Source organism: Dermacentor andersoni, chromosome 3 (assembly GCF_023375885.2).
Source record: "Dermacentor andersoni chromosome 3, qqDerAnde1_hic_scaffold, whole genome shotgun sequence".
NCBI lineage: Eukaryota > Metazoa > Arthropoda > Arachnida > Ixodida > Ixodidae > Dermacentor > Dermacentor andersoni.
In genome coordinates, this window is record NC_092816.1 from 14,160,308 (window position 1) to 14,183,034 (window position 22,727).

Sequence of the window (22,727 nt, forward strand, 5' to 3'; positions counted from 1 at the left end):
CCTATTGTGGCGAAGTTGACCAGTCAAGTTCAAATTATTCAGCAAAGGCCAATTCTGAGATAAAGATGATGTAAGTTTGGGCGAATAAATAAATATATATGGGCACCTTCAGTCAGGAATGAATTAACTGGAGTCGTATTAACACATTTTACTGTATTTTAGTGCATGCACACCTGCATGTTCCTTTGGCTCGAGCACAAGCCTATGAGAAGACTTGGCAGCTCAATTTCGCAACAGTGACCTGCTGCGGTGGTCATAGAAGCCAGCAGGGCAATGCTGCCACACTATTTTATGGCAGAAAATGAAATACAGATGAACCCACTAATAACAATATTCAAGTGCCACGAAAATTCCATTGTTATTAGCGATAATTGTTATGACCGGGTTGCATAAAAAAAGGAAATCAAAATGGGGGATAGCATAGCTGTTCCAAGAAAGCTATAACGGCGGGGAGGCCAGTTCTCCTTCTCGCAACCTTCTTCCATCCGGCTTCTGATTGTGTTGACTCGTTTAACTGTTTAACTCTGCTTCCTGTACGCTCCGATCGCGTGTTGTTAACAAGCCACAGCTGTCGACGTTCAAGAATGGCACTACTGTACTATAACAGCAAACAGGGTCACGGGCGGCAAGTGACATACGAGCTCCGCCAAGGCATCACTTTGGTGGCCCCAAAAAGCGCCTTTTAAAAAATGTGGGAAGGTTGCCGTGGCAGCATCTCAGCTTGAAAAATCCAGATGAAACACTGGGACGAGATTCCCACACGCATCTCCCCACATACTTCCCACTGGCTTGCACAAGAAAACCGCATGTCCGTCAGCCTTGCTTGCCAACATCCTTCTCTAAGGCTCATGTAGTGAAGCGGAAGATCCCTCGCGAAAAATAAGCCCATGAGGGACTGAATCACCTACAGGGCCTCCCGCGAGGACAACGTTGAGGCAGCCACTGTCACTATCTGATGTGATGGGTCGTCACTGTCACTATCTGATGCAAGCACGTTCACGACGAGCGCCTCATCGTTTACACTTCGTTCACAACTCTATAGCAGTGCGCTTTCTTTTCACCGGCAACGTCGTGCATTGCCAATGATCAGCGGGAGAATCGGCCATGTTCCGTTTCAGCGGCGTGTCGAACGAGGCTGATAAACTACATGGCCAGGAAGGTCTTTGACGCAACAGACAAAGACGAGCACGAGTGACTTAATCCATTAGCATAATTGTGCAGAATGAGGGCCCAGCAAGCAAGCCATAGAATAAAGAACCAGCTCCCAACAATCTGGGAGCAGCACCGGCAGTGTTGTCAGTGCAGTTGGGGCAGTCCATTCGTGTTTTGGAGGATGGCACAGTGCAGAGCTATGGGCACAGCCCATTGGTGTTCAGAGGGATGGAAGGGCGACGGCAGAGATGCGTGCGAGGCTGGCGTGCATCTCTCATGGAGAGAAGCGCGCATGGCGGCAGTTAGGGTGGTGGGCGATCGTGCATTTCACTTTTTCTTTTCAAGGATTTTGCATTCCATTACCTTTTGGCACGGAGACCTAGCAACCAGACTTCATAGTTATAACCAATAATGTGGCATGGGGACATGTAGTAAGTGGGTTATTCCTCCCTAGAAAACATTCAAAAGTTGACGGTGCAGCAGCTTTTTATTGTTGTAACTGATATATTGCTAAAACCGGTATCGTTATAAGTGGGTTCGACTGTAGATGTGTGGTGAATACTTCACACAATGACCATAAGAAATGTAAATCAATGAACATTTAGTGCACGCTATTCTACCTGCAAGTATGCATTCTTACTGAAGATATATTCTGGACATTATGTGCACAACCCAATGCTTTCCTAAAACTCAATCGCTCTGTTGTTAACATGTTAGGCCAGAGTCTCTTACCATCAGGAGCAAGGGAACCAGGCCTTGGGGATGCTGGTGCCTGTGGCTCTGGTGTTCGTAGTTCCTCTCTAGGCCGCAGCCGGTGCAAGAATCGCTGACGCAGAAGCACCTCATTCCGTGATGGGCCCGCTGGGTCAAGCATCACCGTCACCACACTTGTATTGTCAGCACGGGTTTTGACACGGCCCCAGCGATACAGGGCTTCATCCACCAACATCTTCGAAGGGTTGTACACCTGATAATCTTGCTGCACACAGGAGATGGAGTGGGGCACATTAACATGACATACAATAGAAATTCACAGATGCTTTATGTTACACATGTGCCAACAAATGAAGTTTAAGAGCCCTGCTTCTATTGAAGTGCAACAAAAAAAGAAATCCAACCTGGACAACAATCACTCACAGTGGTGGCAGTGTCCAGGTTTGCTTTTATGGCTCTTGCGTATGTACTCATGAAATACAAAATTACAGTGCAGTCACGAGCTAATGGCTACAGCATCTCAGGGCTTACAGCTTCATTCTCGAAATAAATTAAAAATAAATTGTCAACGTGGGCTGAGAGCAAACTGCTGGGAGCATGTGTGTAAATAAAGCAAATCGTAAGACACCGATAGTGCGTTGGCACAACCCAGTGACACTATCACACCACCGTACTGGGCAATTGCTAATGCAATTAGCATTCTTTGGGAACTTTGCACATTCTTAAGCAACTATGTTTTTGCCTATTTGACTGTCTGGACTCTCTTTCCCTACTATAGACGAGCTGAGCTCGTCCACATGGTTTGTACTGCTCCCACCAAAGATGAGCTGGGCTCGTCCACGCTGAACAAGCGCTTATGCACTACTGCAGTCAAGTACCCCGATAAATTTTGTTTACTTCTTTTTGGCTTCAACAGATGACGCAATAAAAGAAAAGTGCATTCAAAGCTTGCATTTTGAAGTAACATTTAGATGCTGGCAACTTAAAAATGGCATCCTCCTCTGTGCGTGCCAGCAACGGGTCCGCTCCGGAACAAAGGAAAAAAAATGTTCGTTTGCAGATTTGTCGGGCTCAGAGAGTGAGAATGGCAGCGATGGATTCAGACAACGACAGCATCTCAATGTGTCTGCAGTGGACAAGGTTTGTTCCCTAATGAATGAACTAACAGATTTCATTCTCGTTGAAACCAACCGCTACACATACCTGGTGTAACGAATGTGGACTAGCACTCTGCACTATTCCGTGCTTTGAAATGTACCACACCAAGTCTACAATTTAAGGATCTGACATCCTTTCCCACAAGCATGAGCCACGCTTGTCACAGTAATGTTTTTGAATTTCTAAAGAGACATTTTTTGCAACAAGAACTACAGAAAGTTGTAGACTGTGCAGTGCAGTGAAGCAAATCCTCTTTCCATACTTAAAAAAAAAATGTTTTCCATGTATCTTACAAATAAAGTGCTTTTAAGAATATTTTTTGGTTGCTTCAAAATGCGTAGAATTATTTAGTCAAATAAAAAAGATTGGTATATTTATATTCTTGGGCAAAAAACTTGTTAGGGAAAGAGTTACGGGGCCCTGAACCACCCCTCATGCTTGGTGAAACAACATAGTCTGCGGGTAGCATACACTGCTGTGAACATCTCAGCCAAGTTTTGCTGTCATACACCGTGCATGGAGTTCGCAAGCGGATCGCAAAGTCACCTTTCTCTCAAATGCTCTCTTTTTAACAAAAGTCCCTGCCCTCACTCTCTTCTCGATGCTTTATTTCGCTATTGGACGCTTTATTTTTTCATTCCCTTGGACATCTGCTATTGGTCGATAGCTGACATCAAGCTGCGGTCGGCTACACAGCGTAAATACTGCGGGCGCCGTGGGGTGTCGCCACGAGTCCACTGGCTAAGTGCACTGCGGCACACTGAGGGCAGCCGCGTTTGGCTTATGTTTAGCATGTCGTAGGCACCAAAGGCAGAAGTCGTGGCGTCTACGTTAACATCCAAAATGAAATTTGAACTGCAGGCCACGGTGGCATATAGAAGGTGGAGCATTGTGGGCACGCCCCACTGTGCCATAGCCTTCGCAGCAGAAGGCATTGAAGAAGGAACAGAAGCACAGCAGAGGCTGTGTTTGATTGCCAATAACTCTGCTTCTGCTGAACGCACCGAAGTACATTTTGCAGCAATGTATTTCTGAAATGGCCTATTTTCACTTCAAATGCCTTTCTCCCCTTCCATAAAAAGTGGTTCAGGGCCCCCTTAACAAAAGTGATATGATCGATCCAAGCCACTTCACAGCAGCTTTTGGAGCAGCTAAAACTTCACTTTGGAGCAGCAGATCAGCCTTTTGTAATAGTTACCTGGGAAACATCAATGCACACATGTCTAACTAGAGTAGTAGTCTTATGTTTTTTTAGGCCATACAGATTTCTCATAAAAACGCTATGAATGTAGCAAATGTGGCTTTCTTGCGGATAAGTTCTTCGGCGTGGCAGATACATTTCACCACTAATAGTGCAAGTATCAGAAAGCTAACAAGAAGCCGTTAATCAGCTTTTTTTTTTTATTTGAACCTTGGGGGCAGTTGTTTAGATGGCTACCTTGAAAGCAGTCACATTTTGCATATCCCCCCTATGTAATACCCTCCAACTGAGGGCCTCTAGGGTACACTGAATAATGTACCCTATTTTTTAAAACCTTGAAAATAGCAGCTAATTCATAAAATTCATCATTAACTTTTAATGCTCAATCCAGGCCATATCCAAAGCGAGCAAACTGTGAGTGCAGAAAAAGCAGTCCTGCTATTATATCAGACAGAAATGCACTGTGACTAAAAGCCCGAAGCTTGAAACAACATTGTGGCCAGTCACGGCAGATACTGATATAGCACGTTTTGCCTGGCAAACATCTGCAGTTATGTGTTGTATCAGTATTTGCCATGACATGCGATCATTAAAGCTTCGTCACACACACTGTCACAGGACATTTGTCTGACATAGCTGTGACGTGCGCTCAGTTTTGATGTTGCTGGATTGAAATTTGATGATGAATATATCTCGAATTAGGCGAGATTCTCAAGATTAAAAAAAAAAGGGGGGGGGGATGCATTCAAATGCAACTGCCTCCAGGTTTGCCATATAAATAACTGTCCTGAATATGCTAATAATAAAAGTTACTGAATTAAGTTTTAATTAGTTTTCTGAAGATCACATTATTCTGGAGGCAAAGTATGCCCATCTCAACATGGAACTCCTCTGCAAAAATGGCACCTTCACTACGCTCATAGCTTTTTTATAAAAAATCTATATAATCTAAAAATAACTGCCCTGTATGTAGATGGGAATGCATATGCTTCAGAATGTTCTAGAGGATCACATTACTTATCGCTTTTGATTTTCCTGTGGGAAGCCCTAAGTTTCTTTAGACATGTGACCTAATGCCTCCAAACACAGCAATCACTTTCCTAAAATATTTCATATTACTAGTTTGCCTTTCAAGAAGACTACCCCCCCCCCCCATGATGTTTAGTTGCGGTGTCCGAGACAAGAAGCAAGCTGAAGCATAAGTTTTAATACTGGAAGAGCACAATGCGTAAATTTTCAAGATTTTCCTTTTACTACTATCAAAAAGAACCCTCCTGATTATGGTTCATGCTTTCAGTGCAAGCTAGGTGTTGCAGCTGTGTGGGGAAGTCTACCTGCAGTTGCAGTTGATGGCTAGAATCCTTAGGCTCGTGGGTCCTTGCTGTTCATAAAATTCACGGCTAAATATTTGTTTAAGCCTTTGTGTCCGAAACTTGCTTGGCAAATTGTGAGGTTTGCAGTAATGGAAAGGTACAAATTAATTTTGACAAGTTATTCTACATCGACTTCGCATAATTACATGAGTGTTTTTGTGTTCCCCACCCATTGAAACTTGCTTGCTGTGGCCTAGATTTGATACTGCCACCCTGTGTTCTTCCTAGCGGCCGAATTCCATAGGCAACTATGCTACTGGAGCAGCTGGTATTCTTGATGAGTTTCAGCTTGTTTAACATTTCAACTAAAACGTACTGCATATACTGTTCTGAAAGTTCTTTTGAATAAATACAGCCAGGCACTTTTTGTAATAAATGCTCCACTCAAGTACATACACTTACCACACATTTTAAACATATTGAAATTAAACTTCAAGTTAAAGGACTGTCTTACAAAACTTGTAATTGTGCCAAGTATTCTTTTCTTTATCTCCATAACATCTGAAAGTCTATTACACTTCTTCCTCAACTTGGTAAAGTCAGCTCATAGTACACGGTTTGCTTCACTTCTCGTATACATATTTACGGTGTACATAAGTTGCAAAACTAATACAGGGAAACCTCAATAAACCGTAGTTGGCCAGAGCTTGGAAAAAGTATGTACTAAATGGTAGTACTGCTTAAAGGGACACTAAAGTGAAAAATTATTTCTTCTGCATCAGTAAATTACCGTTCTACAACACCAAAAACACCACTCTTACAACGATAAGATGTTTGGTAAGCCAGCAAAACCTCAAGAACGAAATACGGGTGGCGACGCCTACTTAAGTTCCCGCACCTGGGGGCTGTGACGTCTTGGATTTTGATGGTATTTTCTAGGCCCTACTAATTATGTATAGCGGTACAGGTTGACTTCATTGTGTTCTAAAGGAACCAAGCATTAAACATGGCAAGTTTCGGGAACCTTTATTCAGCCAACGCGGCCCAAATGCGAAAACATACTTTGGAATCCCTGACGTCACGCTGACGTGCCGGCGCTGGGGTTTCGGCGCGAAATTCAAATACTGATAATTGGACCTTCATTTTCTCATCTAATATTCAAACTATCTTTTTGAAATGATTGCCTGCAGGGTTCTCAAACAATGCTTTATTAGTCTAAACTGATTTATTGTTTCCCTTTAGTGTCCCTTTAACCGAAATAGCACGAGATCGCCCACTTGCCTGTCAAAAGCGGAACTCAGATTGCGATGAAAGGGGAAAAAAACATAAGGTATTTATTCACTTCGCGCGACAAAAGTGTTATTTCCATTTGATGCCACAGCAGCCTAGCAGTGACGACAGCGGCCTCAAGCTTACTGAAGCTGCGAGCCAGCTTTTCAGCCAGCCCCCTCCTCTCAGCAAACACTCGCATGGCAGATTTCTCGTTGGTGTTGCATAATTTCCGTGCACGAGCGCGGTAGCGCTGCAGATGTCGCAGGGCACCTTTTTCATTGCGGGATGCTGTTCTCATCGCAACGATTACATTCATGAGGCTGACACAATGCGCAGCTTCTGCCACTGTCAGGCCTGAATCGCCTGTGCTGTCGCTTTCCATGTTGTCCTCATCACTGCCGCTAGGCGACACTTCGGCAACAACAGAGGTAACAATGGCGAAAAGTCGAACCTCGTAGCCGACATCTCTTCGCGATCGCAGCAGTCCTGCCGAGAAAGTACTTCGCATTCCAAATGCCACACACCATAGTCAACAGGAGGTCCCTGTCGCGTGCCAGTGCCGACTTCTTCGTCTGTTTTATCCGAGCTTCGGCATGACACGAATCCTTTGCACGACGCGACAGCGCTACCTGGCACAGCGCCGAAATGATGTTGATGTTGATGTGGCTTTGCGCGCAAACACACAGGACGCTTGGAGGCCTTTGTTCTGATCTCTGAGGCTTGTTGTTCTGCCGGACCGCCCGATGGAGATGACGCACCGCCGTGTTTGCGCGACAAAAAGTGGAAACGCTACGTGTTATCTGATACGTATACAATAAGCTGGTACGGTCTATGCGGATACAAAACACATTATGTTCAATGGCCGCTGAGTCGGGGATTTGACTTTACTACTTTTAAAACGAAACTACTGTTTAAGCTGGCACAGTTCAATGAGGTTTTACTGTATATAGTAAAAAGAATCATTTGGATTGCCGTTTCCATTTCTCCATGGCATAAACATTTGATTGGGACGCATTAGGTCACACAGCTGTAATGAAGTCAAGCCCTGCAATCATGGATCACTGCAAATTGCAATGACGCAACTCAAAAGCGCACCTACCTTCCAGCTGAATCTTGGCTTATCATTCAGAAATAAAAGAAAACGATAGGGTATGGCATTCCTGGTTTTCTTTTCATTCCAATATTATTTTGCATTGTGTATGGTCAATGAGGTACTCTTGCCAGACAGCAGGCGTCTGTTGTTTCATTTTGATAAAAGGCAAGACAGACAGACCCGCGTGCTAGCATCAAACTCGCTGACTATCGCAATACAGCAGTATTCAACTATGTTGCGATAGATGTGCACATTTAGTGCGTCACACCACTGTCGACGCACTCTTGCAGCCATCTCCGTTCATGTGCAGTTATGCACGAGTTCACCTTAACCAGCATAATGTGTAGTTCCTATGGTCCAGCCGTTCCAGAAAAACTCTGTCCATTTCTACACATAGCTCTGGTGGCAGTCCAAACATACCCGACATGGTGCCTAAAGCAATGCCCATGAAAATCCCACTCACCGAACCAGCCTGGGCAGCTTCGAGGAATGCATGCTCATTGTCACGCTCAGCCTGCTGCACAAACCGCACCGACTCCGTGATGTCCACCATGTTCCATAAGCCGTCTGAGGCCATGACAATGCAGCGGTCTCGGCGCGTGTCCAGCTTTACGACACTCACGTCTGGCTCTGGGCTCACCACAAATTTGCCTGCTGTGTAGTTATAGCTCCAGAGGTCACCTGCAGCCACAGAAGAAAGAATTACCACCTGTGGGCAACCACCACACAAACTTGTAAGCAGAATTCCCCAGGGCCTTCACTAAAATGCATTCTTGAATGGTAATTCTTTCGCTAGCGCGCCGATTCAAATCGATCAATTTGATCGACGCATTTCAAGTTCAAATTCTCGTGCTCTCGCGCGGCTTGCGAACGCCTAGCGCCATCTAGGTTAGAAAGTGGCAAACACATAAAGTGATTCACTATGTTTTGTTGGTTTTTTTGCTTTCTGGCACGTCTCCGCACGCCGCAAGAAGTTTCGGATTGTCAGGCGAGCGCGTCAATCATGGCGTCGTCATCACGCGCAGACGCTTCTAAGAAACGTCGTGTTTCTCGCCAATTGAAAGCTTCTGTAGCTGATTTTACGGATGAAATCAGTGGTAGTGAGCCTGAAGATGCGGACACATCAGAGTTCAACACCGAGGGTGAGGATGCATCAAATCAAGCCGGAACATCCAGCAGGTGAGTGTCGGCTCTATGTGCAGCACAGATTTCTATTACTAATAAATAGTTATGGGCGGTGGAGCCTGTACTCACAGCAATATTATGTATTTTCAGGGTCTCAATGTCACACGGACATGATTCCTTGCCAGCAGCTGTAAAGCGCGTACAGTGTTTTCCAAGAAGAAACCCGGGGGTCGAAGTTGGCGGCGCGCTCCGGAGTAATGCACAGCACTTCATATGGGCCGTCAATGTCTTCTAACTAATTTTCACTGCAGAGCTAATCAACGTTATCTGCAAAAACACAAACAAATATGCGTGTACGCATACTTTAGAGACGCAGACCTACCCGGAAAGGGCGGCTCATGGAAAAATTTCAGTCCCGGTGAAGTAATGCAATGCATCGGAATACTGATCTACATGGGAATTGTGGAACTGCCTCGCCTCCATCTATACTGGAATACCTCGGAGTTATTTTCGGGCCTTATTCCTCCAAAGATTAGGCCCAGGAGCCAATTTTTTTCATTCCTTGCTTTTCTCAGTGTCATGGACCCGGAGAAGACTGACCCTGTCCGCGATGGCAAGCTGCACAGGATCGCACATCTACTGTAGCATATGAATGACATGTCAGGCAAGCTTTTTCAGCCATACCAAAATTTGTGTGTGGACGAACGAATGGTTAAATCAAAAGGACGATCGGGAATTCGGCAGTATATGCGTGACAAGCGGGTCAAATGGGGGTATAAGCTATGGGTCCTCACTGACTCAACGACAGGCTACACTGTTCAATTCGGTGTTTACACCGGGAAGCGAGAAACACCCAGCTCAGAGGGACTGGCTTATGACGATGTAACCTGCCTGTGTGATGCATATTTGGATCAAGGCTACATCATCTACCTTGACAACTTCTACACGTCCACCTCCCTCTTTGAACATCTTCTTGAAAGGAAAACTCTCTCTTGCGGAACAATGAGCAAAGATTGTCATGGATATCCCTCCTAGTTGAACGACTCCACTTGGGAGAAAAGAGCAACTCGAGGGGACATTCGCTGGCTGCGGTGTCGTGATGTGCTGTACTTGCAGTGGAAACACAAGCGCGCTGTAAACATTGTACACATGATAAGCACAGCACACACTGCCAACAATCATGTCACTGCAATGCGAAAGGTGAAGAGAGTAGACCAATGGACAAAGCTCGCCATCAGGAAGCCGCTCTTGATAGAAGACTACAATAAAGGCATGCTTGGTGTTGACAAGTCCAATCAACTTATTGCTTCTTATAATGTCTTGATGAAGTGTGTCAGGTGGTGGAAGACACTGTTCTTCCACTGCACTAACATTGCTGTGGTCAACAGCTTCAACATTTTCCAAAAACACAGGGAACACCACCCCGAGATAGAGGAGCTCTCTAGAAAGACTGGCTGGCTTTGACCAGCTTGCATTTCGAATTGAGCTGGTAAACCAGATTTTTGGGATGGACGACAGAAATAGTCACCCTTCACCTCCTCCAAAGAAGTTGGAGCACAAGCCCCAGGTGCAAAAAAAAAGTGCCGTAACTGCAAGCTCTGCTACGAGAAAAACAAAGTAGAGATGGGCAGTTTATTGTGAGCCATGTGGTGTGTATCTGTGTTTCATCCCGACGAGGGACTGCTTTGGAGAATGGCATGCCACTGAACCCCGTTAATTTTTTTTTTTTTTTTCAGAAAGAACAGTTTTTCGCAGAACTTTCTGAAACGTGTGTCATCTCTTTAGAACATAATAGGCTACAAAATGTATATCTTCAAATTTTTTCACTATTGAGATTTTTAAAGTTGTGCACCTTTTTCAAGCAGAACGATATCCTCACTGTATAAATTTTTACACTATAAACAGTTTTTCATTAATTTGTTTAATAAATATATATGCAACATTTATGTTATGAATAGGAAATTCTTTTAGCTACATTTTGATACCAAACAATGTAAATAAGGCATTAGTGCCTAGCCGCCAAAAATATTTCCTTCCAAATAGTAAAAACTGCCCTTTTTCCCATGGTAGTGAAAGAGTGAGGAAGGAAAGACAGCAAGGAGGTTAACTAGAGTTTGTTCAGTTGACTATCGCACACATGGGGAGGGAGATGAGTGTGTGAACCAGACAAGGAGTAGACACAGCAGCTTACATAAATCACGGGCACTAGACAATGCACAGCAGTCTGGAACTCGGCTGCCTCTAGGTGCTTGAACAAGCTGCTTAAATTACTAGCTGCCAGTCACAAACATGGCTACAAATGGTGCTTTATTTGCTCAAACTGTACAGTTCTCTATGGTCTGCTACCTTCACTAGTGCCATGGCTAGGCCCAGGTGATATAAAACAGTGGCTTCATCTATTTCATCATCTTCATCATCATAACATAAACCTGCAATCAGTGGTCAGCACACACAAGCAACATGCTAGGATCTGAGTGCCTGTAGTCTAGTATCATTTCTAGTGTGGTCAAGCTGACATCACACAACAATGTCATGGTTGCATAGCTTGCGATATGACATTGTATTATGGTTAAATAAATGCACGCAGTCCTCCCACATGACGAAGTGACATCACTGGCCTGTGAAACATATTGTCCATGATTAACTGTTCGTAGTATGTGGGCAGGTCTGTGTGTGTCCCTGCACCTCCAAGCACTTTCTCTCTTGTTATGGCACAGCTACAACATGCAGTTGAAATGCAGCCTAACACAAGATCACAAAAGGTGCTCACCTAAAGACCTTGCCACTGCCAAAAAGGGGATCTTGTCGAAGTGTGTGCTCCTCCGAACAGGGCCGCGGTGACCAACAGAGGGGCGGTTCCAGACCACTCGGTCCACCCCAGACTTGTTCATGACAAGGCCACCTACACTATGGATGCGCTCCCTCTCCCTCGGGCTTTCAGGCTTGTGATCATGCGTCAGGGGCTGCCCATACCAGTTCTCCCCGTCTGCAAACAACCAGTGGTGCAACAGCTCATTAGTGCACCATTCAAGGTGCCCTCCAACATCCATATACTCTTCCTTGTATTCACATTTGGGTGGGAGTGTACTATCAAAATCAAAAGTTTATGGTGCGTAAGTTAAGCAAGAAAGTTGAATACTTCTGCAGTCTGCAAGCAAAAAAACTGTGGGAATGCAGCTTCTTCATCGGAATCCATATCGTGTGGACTTTTTATGTAATATTATATAAAAAATTAAGTTAAAATTAAACTCAGGGGTTTTACATGCCAAGACCACGATTTGGTTGAGGTACACTGTAATGAGGGACTCCAAATTAATTTTGACTACCTGGGGCTCTTTAACGTGCACCGAACGCGAGATACACATGCATGGTTTTTTTTTTTTTTTTTCATTTCACCCTCATCAAAATGCGGCTGCCATGGCCAGACTTTGGTCCCATGCCCTCAGACTTAGTAACGCAATCCCTTAGTCACTATGCCAGGCGTAACATTATGTAGCTGTCTTAAAGGGGCACTACAACAGTTGTTGAACACAATAAAACATTCTTGAACTATAGACAAGGCTGTAATGAACATGCACGCCAAATATTATTTCACTGCATGCAGCAGGCAGCCCTCAATCTCACTTAAATGACCGCTTGCTCTCTCCTGCAGCTTTTAAGGCCCCCCTTAATTATGCCAAGGCAGGGTCCTATTATACTTTTCTATTGGTCACGAAACTTGAGGCCAAGTTTGCTATAGGGACAGAAGGTGCCGCTATAGGTGGAACTGTAGATAAAGAAGTCTATAATCACCAGTGTCACTGGCTTGCTTAAGCAGTTTAAAATAGTTCAGATGGGTTTAGGTGCGGTCACACTAGGCCAACACAACTCTGCCTTCCTGTGAAAGCTGTGTTGTGCGGACGGTCATGACACTGAGAGCGGAATCGTCAGCAGACAAGTCGATTTCGTTGCCATATTAAAACGATGCAGCAGCCATGGAATATTTTTCGCTGATTTCTACATGTGCTGCTATACTCGCGGACAACTTTCCATGGCAATGAAGAGCAAGCTGCGGAGCCGGAGCTTCTGCAGACATGTTACCGAGCCAAACAATTCAGCAGTGTTTAGCAGCGCTTTTGGTTTCTTGGAACACACGCTGTATCAGCACTGCTTTCACGTGCAATGGTTTCAAAAAGCTTCTCAGATGCAGAAGGGAAAAGCCGCAACGTAAGTCAACTTCAACATTCAGTGGTGTGTTTTGTCTCATTTAGCTGTTGAAAATAAGCTGTTTACATTTTATCTTCATCCGCTCAAACTAACGGGGATGAAAATGTGCGGCATCCTTTAAATGCGCTCTCGTTAATGCATGCTTTGCCCTTCTAGCTTTCCCTCCATTGCCACAGAAAGTTGTGCGCAAGTATAGTTTTCTTTCTCTTACTCAATCTCAAGAAGTCATTTCGCATATTCACGGCCAGGATAACTGTTAGAGCACAAGTGCTTGCGTTTGAATATTGATTTACCTGAATGCTGCGTTTGTTTATGCTGGCACTAATGGCCACAGTTCGTCATTCGCTTCAAGCACCATATAAACCACGCAGCGCTGACATGAAATAATAACGAAATATTGCAAAACATGCACATCTGCGGATATAAGCAGCATTACATCGCACTAGTTAAGACGAGCTGCATGATATGAGCGGTCTGCACTGTCAGGAACTACTTTGAAAACGGCAACTGGGAGACGGGGACTTATTGATAGCCAATTTTCATACTCATCACGCATGCAGTGTGCTCAATTAAGTATTCTCCAAGGAAACTCTGCACCTATAAGCACTCGTTTAGAGAGCGGGTATTTTTGATAAAACGTGGGTGCCTGCTGTATACTCACATAATAACTCAGCAAAGTTCACTGCACTTTGTGGGGCCTGTCACTTGTTGCACGTTTGGCATAAGATGAAAACAAATGCATCAGCATGAGAATATCGCTACTTCCTCTGTAGGTTGTGAACAATACATACAGAGCTACCACTATATGTAGTCACATTTCATTGATGGAAGCACCTGTGAATGTGACCGGCAGCCTTCGATTGACAACGGTGACGTCAATGTTGGCACTGTGCCATGTCACTGCTTCCTGCTTTTTGCCTGCGCATCACACAATATTTCAAATCACCATGGCCAGAACTGAACTACAAAAGCAGTTTCGTTTGCTCTAATTGCTTCTTTTTAGTTCAGATTCATCAGTATTGGTTGCACGAACTCATCTACTGACCTCAGCCTAACATCTGCTGAATGAAATCAAGAAAGCCTCAAACACAATTTGAAAGGCTGGAAAGACATAATCAGCATTTCAACTTAGGAAGCATGTTTCAACTCACTCTAAGTGCAAATAAATAGTCCCAGTAAACACTAGGCCAAGCTGTTAAAAGCAAGGGAAGAAAAAAAATCATGGTCTGACGTCCGAAGTGCTCAGTTCTTTAATCGTATCTTGCACTGTGTTTGCCTCTTCCTTCTTTTCTTTTAACAGCTTGGCCAATGTTAATTGGGGCACTCAGTATACATAAAGCACAGGCTCTGCAGCAATCGCACTGTTTGTGCAACATTTTCTCTCATGGATGGATGGCAGCTACACCCTTTGTAATGGACGGCGGCTGGCGCCACCTAGCCTTTTGCTCCCCCTCTTATTTTTTAGCCGTCTCAGCGACTGATTTCATGAAGGTTGGCAGACTGTTCCGTCAATCCTTCTGTAGCCACAGAACGACACTAAGGCCCAGAACAGGTTTTCGGCATCATTCTTGAAGCTCCCAAAACCATGCCAGCTTCACTAAACATGCTAAAAGGCCACAGAAGCACATAAAGCCACGACAAAAAAAAACTCCAACACGCACACCAGCTGCTGTGCTGCTTACCGAGTGCCCCCTAAGAACTGGTTGCACAGCCACGCGGTCACTGTTGGCAGCGTATGGCGCTCTCCCCATATCATGACAGAGAAGCTTGGCGACAAGCAAAAAAAAGTACCAAAGGACTTTGGCCCCGATCTATGACATCGACGATCAGTATGACAGCCGTCTGACGATCAATGTGTCATAGACTTGAAGTAGGTAAAGGCAAGGCGCAGAAGACCAGGACTTAGGAAGAAGAACACAAACGACAAGACGGGCGCCACTCACAACCTGCCGCCTCGTCAATACAATGCGTTCTCCATAGACATTGAAGATCTCTTCTATTCGGTCCCTCACCAAGGTCTCTTAGCGGCGGTCAGGGACAAGATCCACTCAAATGGTGAAGTCCGCTTCCAGAGTGCGGCAGGTGTAAGCGTGGACAATTTCATTTCCTTATTAGAGTTCTACCTGAACTCAACCGCCATTTTGTTTGAAGGCAAGTTTTATGTGCAGAAGAAAGGGGTATGCATCGGTTCTTCTGTAGCTCCAGTCCTGTGCGATATCTTCCTATCCTTTGTAGGAACTGACATCAGTAATAATCTTTGTGATCCTCATGTAGTGTCCATTTACAGATATGTTGATGATTTCTTGGTCATCTTGAAGGACGTCCCTGAGCACGAATTAGTTTCTACCGTTGAGAGAACCATGACTATCTTCTCGAACCACAGTCAGGGTCTCAGGTTTACCAAGGAAGTTCCGAGCTGCGGTCAACTCCAGTTATTGGATATCAGGCTAGTGTTTCCAAAGGAAGGCCTTTGTTGGATGTACAATCCGCGTTCTTTAAAAGGCCTGCTTCCGTTTGAGAGCGCCCATTCCAAGATTGTAAAGCGTGCAATTGCTACAAATTCTCTGCAAGCGGCTTTAACTAAGTCTTGCATCCATTTAGTGTCAAGTAGCTTTAGCACTCAAGTGCAACGACTACAACAGGCAGGCTTCCCGCCATGTCTGATTTCAGCTGTCTGCGAAACGATGCTCCAAAAACTAAAGCACCCGCCTCTTATCAGGGAGCCAGTTTCACGCAGTGCTGTTGCGGTAATTCCGTACATTCATAAGGTATCGCACAACATTAAGAAAGTGGCAAGTAGGCATAACGTTCAGGTTGTTTTCTCGGCGCCTTGCAAGCTGTCTAAGCTTTGTGCCATGAACGGAGAGAAACGCCCGGCTTGTTCAATCCAGCATCAGAACAAGTTCACTGAATGCAGGACACGTGTAGTCTACCGAATACCCCTAAGCTGTGGGCGCAGCTATATCGGACAAACAGGTCGATGCTTCAATGAGCGGGCAATGGAACATTGTCGTAATCTGCGCAACAAGGAAGGGAGTTTCCTTGCAGAGCATTGCAGAGACTGCTCTAATTGCCGGCCTCAGTTTGACAAAACCAAATTTTTGAAGTATGGAAAAGACAGGTATGAGCGGGAAATTGTGGAAGCCTTTTTCATCAAAAAAGAGGGGAACGCATGCGTCAGCAGGCCGTCCATTATGCTTAGTGACAAGTAGACGACTTTTTTAGAAGGTTTCATTTAGGCCTCTTGTTAGAGTGATTTCATTTGTTTTACCGTCTGTCATCCTTTTATTTAACTAGTTTTATTTTGCTGACGATTTTCTAGTGGCTCTTAGGCTTTTGTTGTTTTTTGACGCAGACGCTCTTAGACCTTTATCGTTCATCATCACTTCTGTCCATTTCATTGTTTGTCGCGGGGTTCATTTTTCGCGCGGTTACATGTTCTATCAAATTTTAGGTGAGTGACTATTAGAGATTTTAGTTTTGACGCAGACACTGTTCTTAGACGCATTTTTCATGTCATTTCCGTGTTATTCGTTGGTCATTATTCCCATCGTCGTGCGGGTTTTATCACTGACTGGGTCTTAGGCGTTTGAAGTGTCATATGTTGTGCTTAGATTGGTTGGCAGTGAAGTGTAGACGGTACTTTTTATGTCTGGTTTTTTGTCCCCGTTGGCGGTGAAAAAGGCTGTACTAGATCAGTTGGCTCCTGTGCTGATCCACGTGTGGTTCTTGTTTGCTCTGTCGATAGCTGCGCAGATAACATTCCTGAATGGTCGATAGATTGCTGTGTTATTTTTCCTTCTAAAGGTTTGTGCGTGACTCGGCGTGAATGACCTACATAAGGCAGGCTTGTTGCGAAAATAAACTTAGTTGTGAGTGGCGCCCGTCTTGTCGTTTGTGTTCTTCTTCCTAAGTCCTGGTCTTCTGCGCCTTGCCTTTACCTACTTCAAGCATGAACCAACTAGCCCAAGCAAGAGTTTTACTTGTGTCATAGACACCAGCCATTAGGCAATTGTTCATGATCATAAGTTACTCCGAACTTAAAGTCTGTGCACTCACACACACCCAGCCTTCAATCTTAAGGGGCCCCTCACCAGGTTTGGGCATTGCAAGCAAACAAGCGCGGCGCATAGCTCAAGCAGCGACTTTTGTGCCTGTAAAGCATGAAACAGCTGCATGGAGCAGAAACGACCGAAATTTCAAACAGAAGGCCCTTCTTCTCGAGGGAGCGGCACTTCGGGCAAGAGTCAAGGGGTCAAATGCCTCTACACAAGAAAGGCTGCTTGCGACGTCACTAACCATAGCATGTGACTTCGGTTAAGTACCCAATGCAGTACCCAATGTAGAAAGCACAACACCGCCAATGGAAATGCAGTGTACAGCAAGAAAGGAAAAGAATAAAAACAAAGGAGGCAGCGTGAACATGAAGCGGTCCCTCAGGTCTGGTACGGGAGAAGGCAGGGTAGAAATGCTGCCCGCGGACACTGGTTGAGGCAGAGGGAGAGAGTGTCTCTGTTGGCAGTGGTACTTGCCACCCGGCAGCATGGTAACATGACAGTTTAATTTCTTCTATCTCCTCTTATAATGAACCAATATGAAAAATTCTTTCAGCAGAACACTCCCTACACAATGTCGTAATACTTCCAATGTATAATCCAAATTTGCAATGGAACGTCGCGAGGGGCCCTTAAAAGCGACAGAGAAGCAGCAGTTGTTAATGCTTCCTGTCAGTCCTGTTACCAATCCTCAGTCAGATGCAAACCTTGAAGGGTTATTATAAGTGAGCCATGGAAATAAAAAGTAAGGAGCGCTGCCCCAGTGGAGAGGAAGAATTAAAGAGTTTTAGAATAGGCACACAAGCCACAATCAAGCATTGGGGGACAAAAACTCCATTGTGGGTCCTTAGTGTACTTTTGTGCTCACTTCACATTCTTTTGCATGCACAGCCATTTGCATCCCCCAATGCTTGGGCACCCTAATCTAAAACTATTGCATTGCACTATTTATACCTGCATTATTATTAAGCCCTTTTATGAAGTTTCTGAGCAACTATAATCATCGAAAAGCATTGCACACACTCCAGTCTGTTCTCAGTCTTGAATAAAAGGTGTCACACTCTGTCACTACAGTGGCACATTTACAACTCTAAATTATGCCAAGCTAAAGTAAAAGGTTGCAGCTGATCAAGAATGTTGTTTCAATAATGTAAGATTGTGTTAGTGTGTGCAAGTGCATTTTGCACGCTAAAAGCAGGTACACTGCAACAGCACTTGTTGTTGAAGCAGTGTCATTTGAGAAGAGAATCATAATCTTACCCATGCTTTCACATCCGAGCACTATACGTGAATCTCCAACATGACCAATGAACAGCTTGCCCCTACGAATGAAGGCGATGCTTGCGGTTGTGCCTGATGTACTGGGTAAACCTGACATCGTCTTGGGCCATTTGCCTGGTGCAGCAGCATGAAAGAAACAAGAATTCAGGCAAATTCATTAGAAAGACTGAACTGCTCAAAAACATTCCAAATAAATGCACGGCATAACAGAATCAATAATAATGAACATGTATGAAACGCTACACGACCTTATTACAAGCATTACACAAATAAAACAGATCCTTTTTAATTTGTTAGCATTAGAAGTGACAAGATGAAGTGTGCGTGTGTGTGTGTGTGTGTGAAGTAGACCACGCGGTAGAGAGGGGATGGGAGATCTTATGAGAGAGAGAGTGTGTGTGTGTATGTGTAGTGTAGTGTAACTGACGGTGGCCTGCTCTGGAGCACTGTCAGTTTCATTTCGCTTCTCAAAGCTCGAAGAGGCAGCATGTGTTTCCAGAGAGCTTCTAAACACTTTGCAATGTGGTGAACACTGTTTAAATCATGGATCCGGGAACTATAAGGAGTGCAACATAATGCTAACACATTTGACTTGCATTTACCACTAAATCATCACTGAATTTAACACGTGGTGAAAGTCACCCTCATTTCTAAACCTGTCAGCGGTTTTCCACCACCCTAGGGCATTCGACAAGGTTTGGTTGAGTTCTCGACTTCGGATAAGCTGCTTTTTCTGTACCACTAGCCAGTTTCTCCAAACAACTGCAGCACTGTCCGGAAACTTAGGAAATGTCATAATTGCTGGAATGCTGATGAAAGGTAACAGCTAATGGCAGTCTCCGCATATATAAAATTGCTGTTCTCCCCTCCTAATGCTGCACAAGTCATGCTGCACAGACGTTGTGCATGGCAGCTGAGCGTGAAGAGGCGCACTTCTGCACTGAAGTTGCTACTGCGGTCGTGCACGCGTCCTACTGTTTTAGATTAAACTAAAAAACAGCGTATCAGCATGCAAGCATGACTGACAATACTTCATTTTCTACTTCAAGCGAAGCTTTCCTTTTCTTAAGATTCGCAGTAAGCAGATGCCCGTGGAAACTTATTGTTTCAATGATGCTCTATTGTTTGTGCCGTTAATGTGAAGCCGACCACACTGGTCGGGCCGGCAGAAAACAAGATCAGTAAAACAGATGCGGTAACCAAAACGCTCGGCTTTGCTATGCCGGTGTCCCATGGCCACTTTTGCCCGATCCGGATCTAAATTCTCGACCGCGATTGGCTCCCTCGTGCAGCGTGCGCAAAGGAACCAATCGCGACTGAGAAATTCGATCCTGATCGGGCTTGATCGCGATCAAAAGTGCACCGTGCGATACCCGTAGTATGTACTTACGATTGAACAGCCAACCTGCTGAACAAATACTAGGCCTAGCGCTCAATGGGCGAGTTGCATCACGGGTAACGCCGCTGCCTGAAAGGCCGAACTCGCTTCCCGTGACCCAGCAGCGGCGGCAGCCCGTTCGTGTCTAATGGATGTGGCCGTGGACACTAGGAAAATACACAACACGGAACACTCACCAACTTCCTTCCACATGCCAAGATGTGTTGTGAGGAAGCCGTGCTTGATGGCACGCAACACGTGCTCATCGTTATTTGACCAAAAGTCGCTTTGTTTCACAATAGCGTCGAGCAGATGCTCCTTGGCGTAAAGCGCGGCTTCGCGACCGCCGTGACCATCGAAGATACCGAAGTAAGCGTATTCCAGGTCTGTCTTGTCCTTGGTCTGCTGATAAGCGACGACGAAGGCATCTTCCATATATTTACGGCCACCCTGGTTACAGTGTCCGGTGACTCGCAGATTTAAACCTATCATCGCGGCGATCTCACTGCATAGACACACACCTTGCTTGACCACCGCACGTTGCACTTTCCTACTCGCAAAACTTGGCCACCAAACCACTCATTCACTTGGTTTCAATGTTGATGCGGTCTGCCGCCTGCCTGCCGCAGTCGCGCCAGCTTCGCACAGATTCCGATTGCACCACCGCGAGGCAGGCTGAGACAAGCTTCCCACCACCGGCGCCTTCTCGCCTGTCTGGCGCACGCTATTCATCCATTTGCTACCATCGCCCTCGCGCGGCCGCTGCGAGAGCAGCGGTAGCCGCGAACTTGTCGCCTTCGTCACTCACCTCTCCGCTCTCTCGCTCACTGCCCCGTAAAGTCAGAGCGTGATTGGCTTCAGTCTGCTGTGACGCAACCTTGCTGCTTTCCCCGTTTTCATCTGACGTTAGTTAAAACCAGTTTGTAGGAAAGTATAGAAAGGCCTTGGTAGTAGACATCTGGTAGCATATGGTAGTTATATTCAGATGAAAATGCCAAGGGCGGACAGACGGCGTGTTAAGACAAGAAACGGGCGTGTGTTCACATGCCGGGCTGCTGGGCATGGAAACGGCCGGAACGTGGGAAAAGATTTGCGAGTTTCGGCTTCGATTGAAAACAATAGTAACCCCCGACGTCAGACGGCGAGCGCTTCAGATAACGAGGGAAGCTTGACCATACAAGTCGCTACTGACTGAAACTCATTGAAAGCAAAATTCAGCAGTTAAGTTATATTGCAAGCAGCCTATATAATTTAATTATTAGGTAAAAATGTCAGTTTGATTAACTTACAATGTTAGCGCAAAAATTTCTATGATAAGTTTGCAGAATGTATTGAGAAATTGGTTGGTTTCCGTGAAGGTAGCAGTTTTCGGTTTTGTCTGTCTATTGGAAATCATATAAAGCGAGGGAGATATGGAAATGTATTACGTGATTACGCTGGCGCAAGCAACGTTACTGTCTCCATAGAATTTCGTACTTTACCATCATACAATAAAGCCTCAAATTAAATATTTGCGTAGCAAGCGAAACAGAGCTGGCGACGGGGGGGCCTCGACCGTTATTTCGGATGTACCGCTGACTGCCGCTACATTGCTGTTTACGCCGGCCACAGTGCCCCTAGCTTTACGCAATTTGCCGTGCGCTCTCTCTCGTCTTTTGCGGTCCCATATCACTACAACAGGTAATTAAGTTACCTTTTAAACATTGCAAGCCAATAATGTCTTGTTCGACCGATGATGTTTTGCAGTGTAGCGTCGCAGCGTTATGGGCATTGTATCACGCGGGACGCCGGCATGAGTGGTCTATGTGTTTCGAAAAGCAAGCCGTGGGATCCACAGCCCTTGTAAACAGCGTGTTTAGGAGCTAATGCCGGTGAATGTACCTAAACTGTGTCGTCGAAGATGGTTGGGGTTCTTGCGATTGCCTCGATCTCCTGTGTTTACGCTCCCTATAAAGACGGACGCGTTGCGCCGTCGCCGAAGGGGTTGGTTATCCCTTTGCCTTGCTGTCCTATTCTCTTCACGATAGTTCTGGGCGAGGAATTAAGCTTAAAATGTCTGCAACAAATTGCTCAATTAATTGTACGCCTTAAAACTCCTGATGAGCTTGAGTTCGATCAAACGCGACCACACCTGATCGAATGGACAAACTTGCGAACTGAACGCCACGCGCGATGTCCGGTGGGGGAGGAGGGCATCGAGGCACCCTAGGCCAACGTTACTATATAATATAGACTATGTTACTAATCTAGTCTAGTAACGTTGCCCAAGACTAACCTAAGCTGACCGCGACAACGGTGCCATCTGCGCACGTGACACATGCATGAACGATAGTTTCGTTCCTCAGCACAACAATACCAAGCTAGGTGAAGCCATTTATTCACGCATTAGAAAGCTCACGTGCTAATTAACTTACAAATGATACACCTCGTTCGGATCCTACGGTCTAATTTTGCGTGGGTATAGTCCTTGTAGTAAGGTTGTAATGATGTAACTGATAATAGTATCACATGTCTTTGTTACATGCGGTTTTACCAAGCGTTCCCTCTGACCGATTTTAAAGACGTCGAAACGTTAACTGTAACGAAGGAAGAATTCGAGAACGCTTTTCTTAGCGCCGATAACGATAGTACTGGATATATCTTCGGGACCGGCGCACATTTCAAAGCGAAAGCTTCTGACCGCGAACTTGCGATTTCGCCGTGGCGGTGCTCCGAGGAGGCACATGACGTCACAACGCGCGCTTCGCCGCGGATAGTTCTCTCTCTCTCTCTCTCTCTG

General features: G+C 45.3%; 2 protein-coding genes and 1 pseudogene across 3 annotated transcripts in view; 2 read left to right on the forward strand and 1 right to left on the reverse strand.

Moving 5' to 3' along the window:
- The window catches only part of LOC126520896 (protein phosphatase 1D-like), a 47,364-nt gene extending 26,672 nt beyond the window's left edge, over nt 1-20,692 (reverse strand). Inside the window, exons 1-5 of one of the 2 annotated variants that reach the window (XM_072287071.1) lie at nt 20,146-20,692; nt 18,550-18,684; nt 11,799-12,014; nt 8,367-8,584; nt 1,885-2,131 (exon numbers count right to left, since the gene is read on the reverse strand). In XM_072287071.1, the coding sequence (XP_072143172.1) occupies nt 1,885-2,131; nt 8,367-8,584; nt 11,799-12,014; nt 18,550-18,684; nt 20,146-20,440 (1,111 nt within the window). In that variant the 5' untranslated portion in view covers nt 20,441-20,692. The remainder of the gene's footprint in view (nt 1-1,884; nt 2,132-8,366; nt 8,585-11,798; nt 12,015-18,549; nt 18,685-20,145) is intronic. The other variant, XM_050169713.3, reaches the window with a different exon arrangement.
- Nucleotides 8,907-11,791, forward strand: LOC140216261 (piggyBac transposable element-derived protein 4-like; annotated as a pseudogene).
- On the forward strand, nt 13,190-16,567 carry LOC140216262 (uncharacterized). The gene is made up of 2 exons (XM_072286657.1): nt 13,190-13,234; nt 15,109-16,567. Exons 1-2 carry the CDS (start codon nt 13,190-13,192, stop codon nt 16,444-16,446), a joined length of 1,383 nt encoding a protein of 460 aa, XP_072142758.1. The 3' UTR covers nt 16,447-16,567.
- Nucleotides 20,693-22,727: the final 2,035 nt, after the last annotated feature.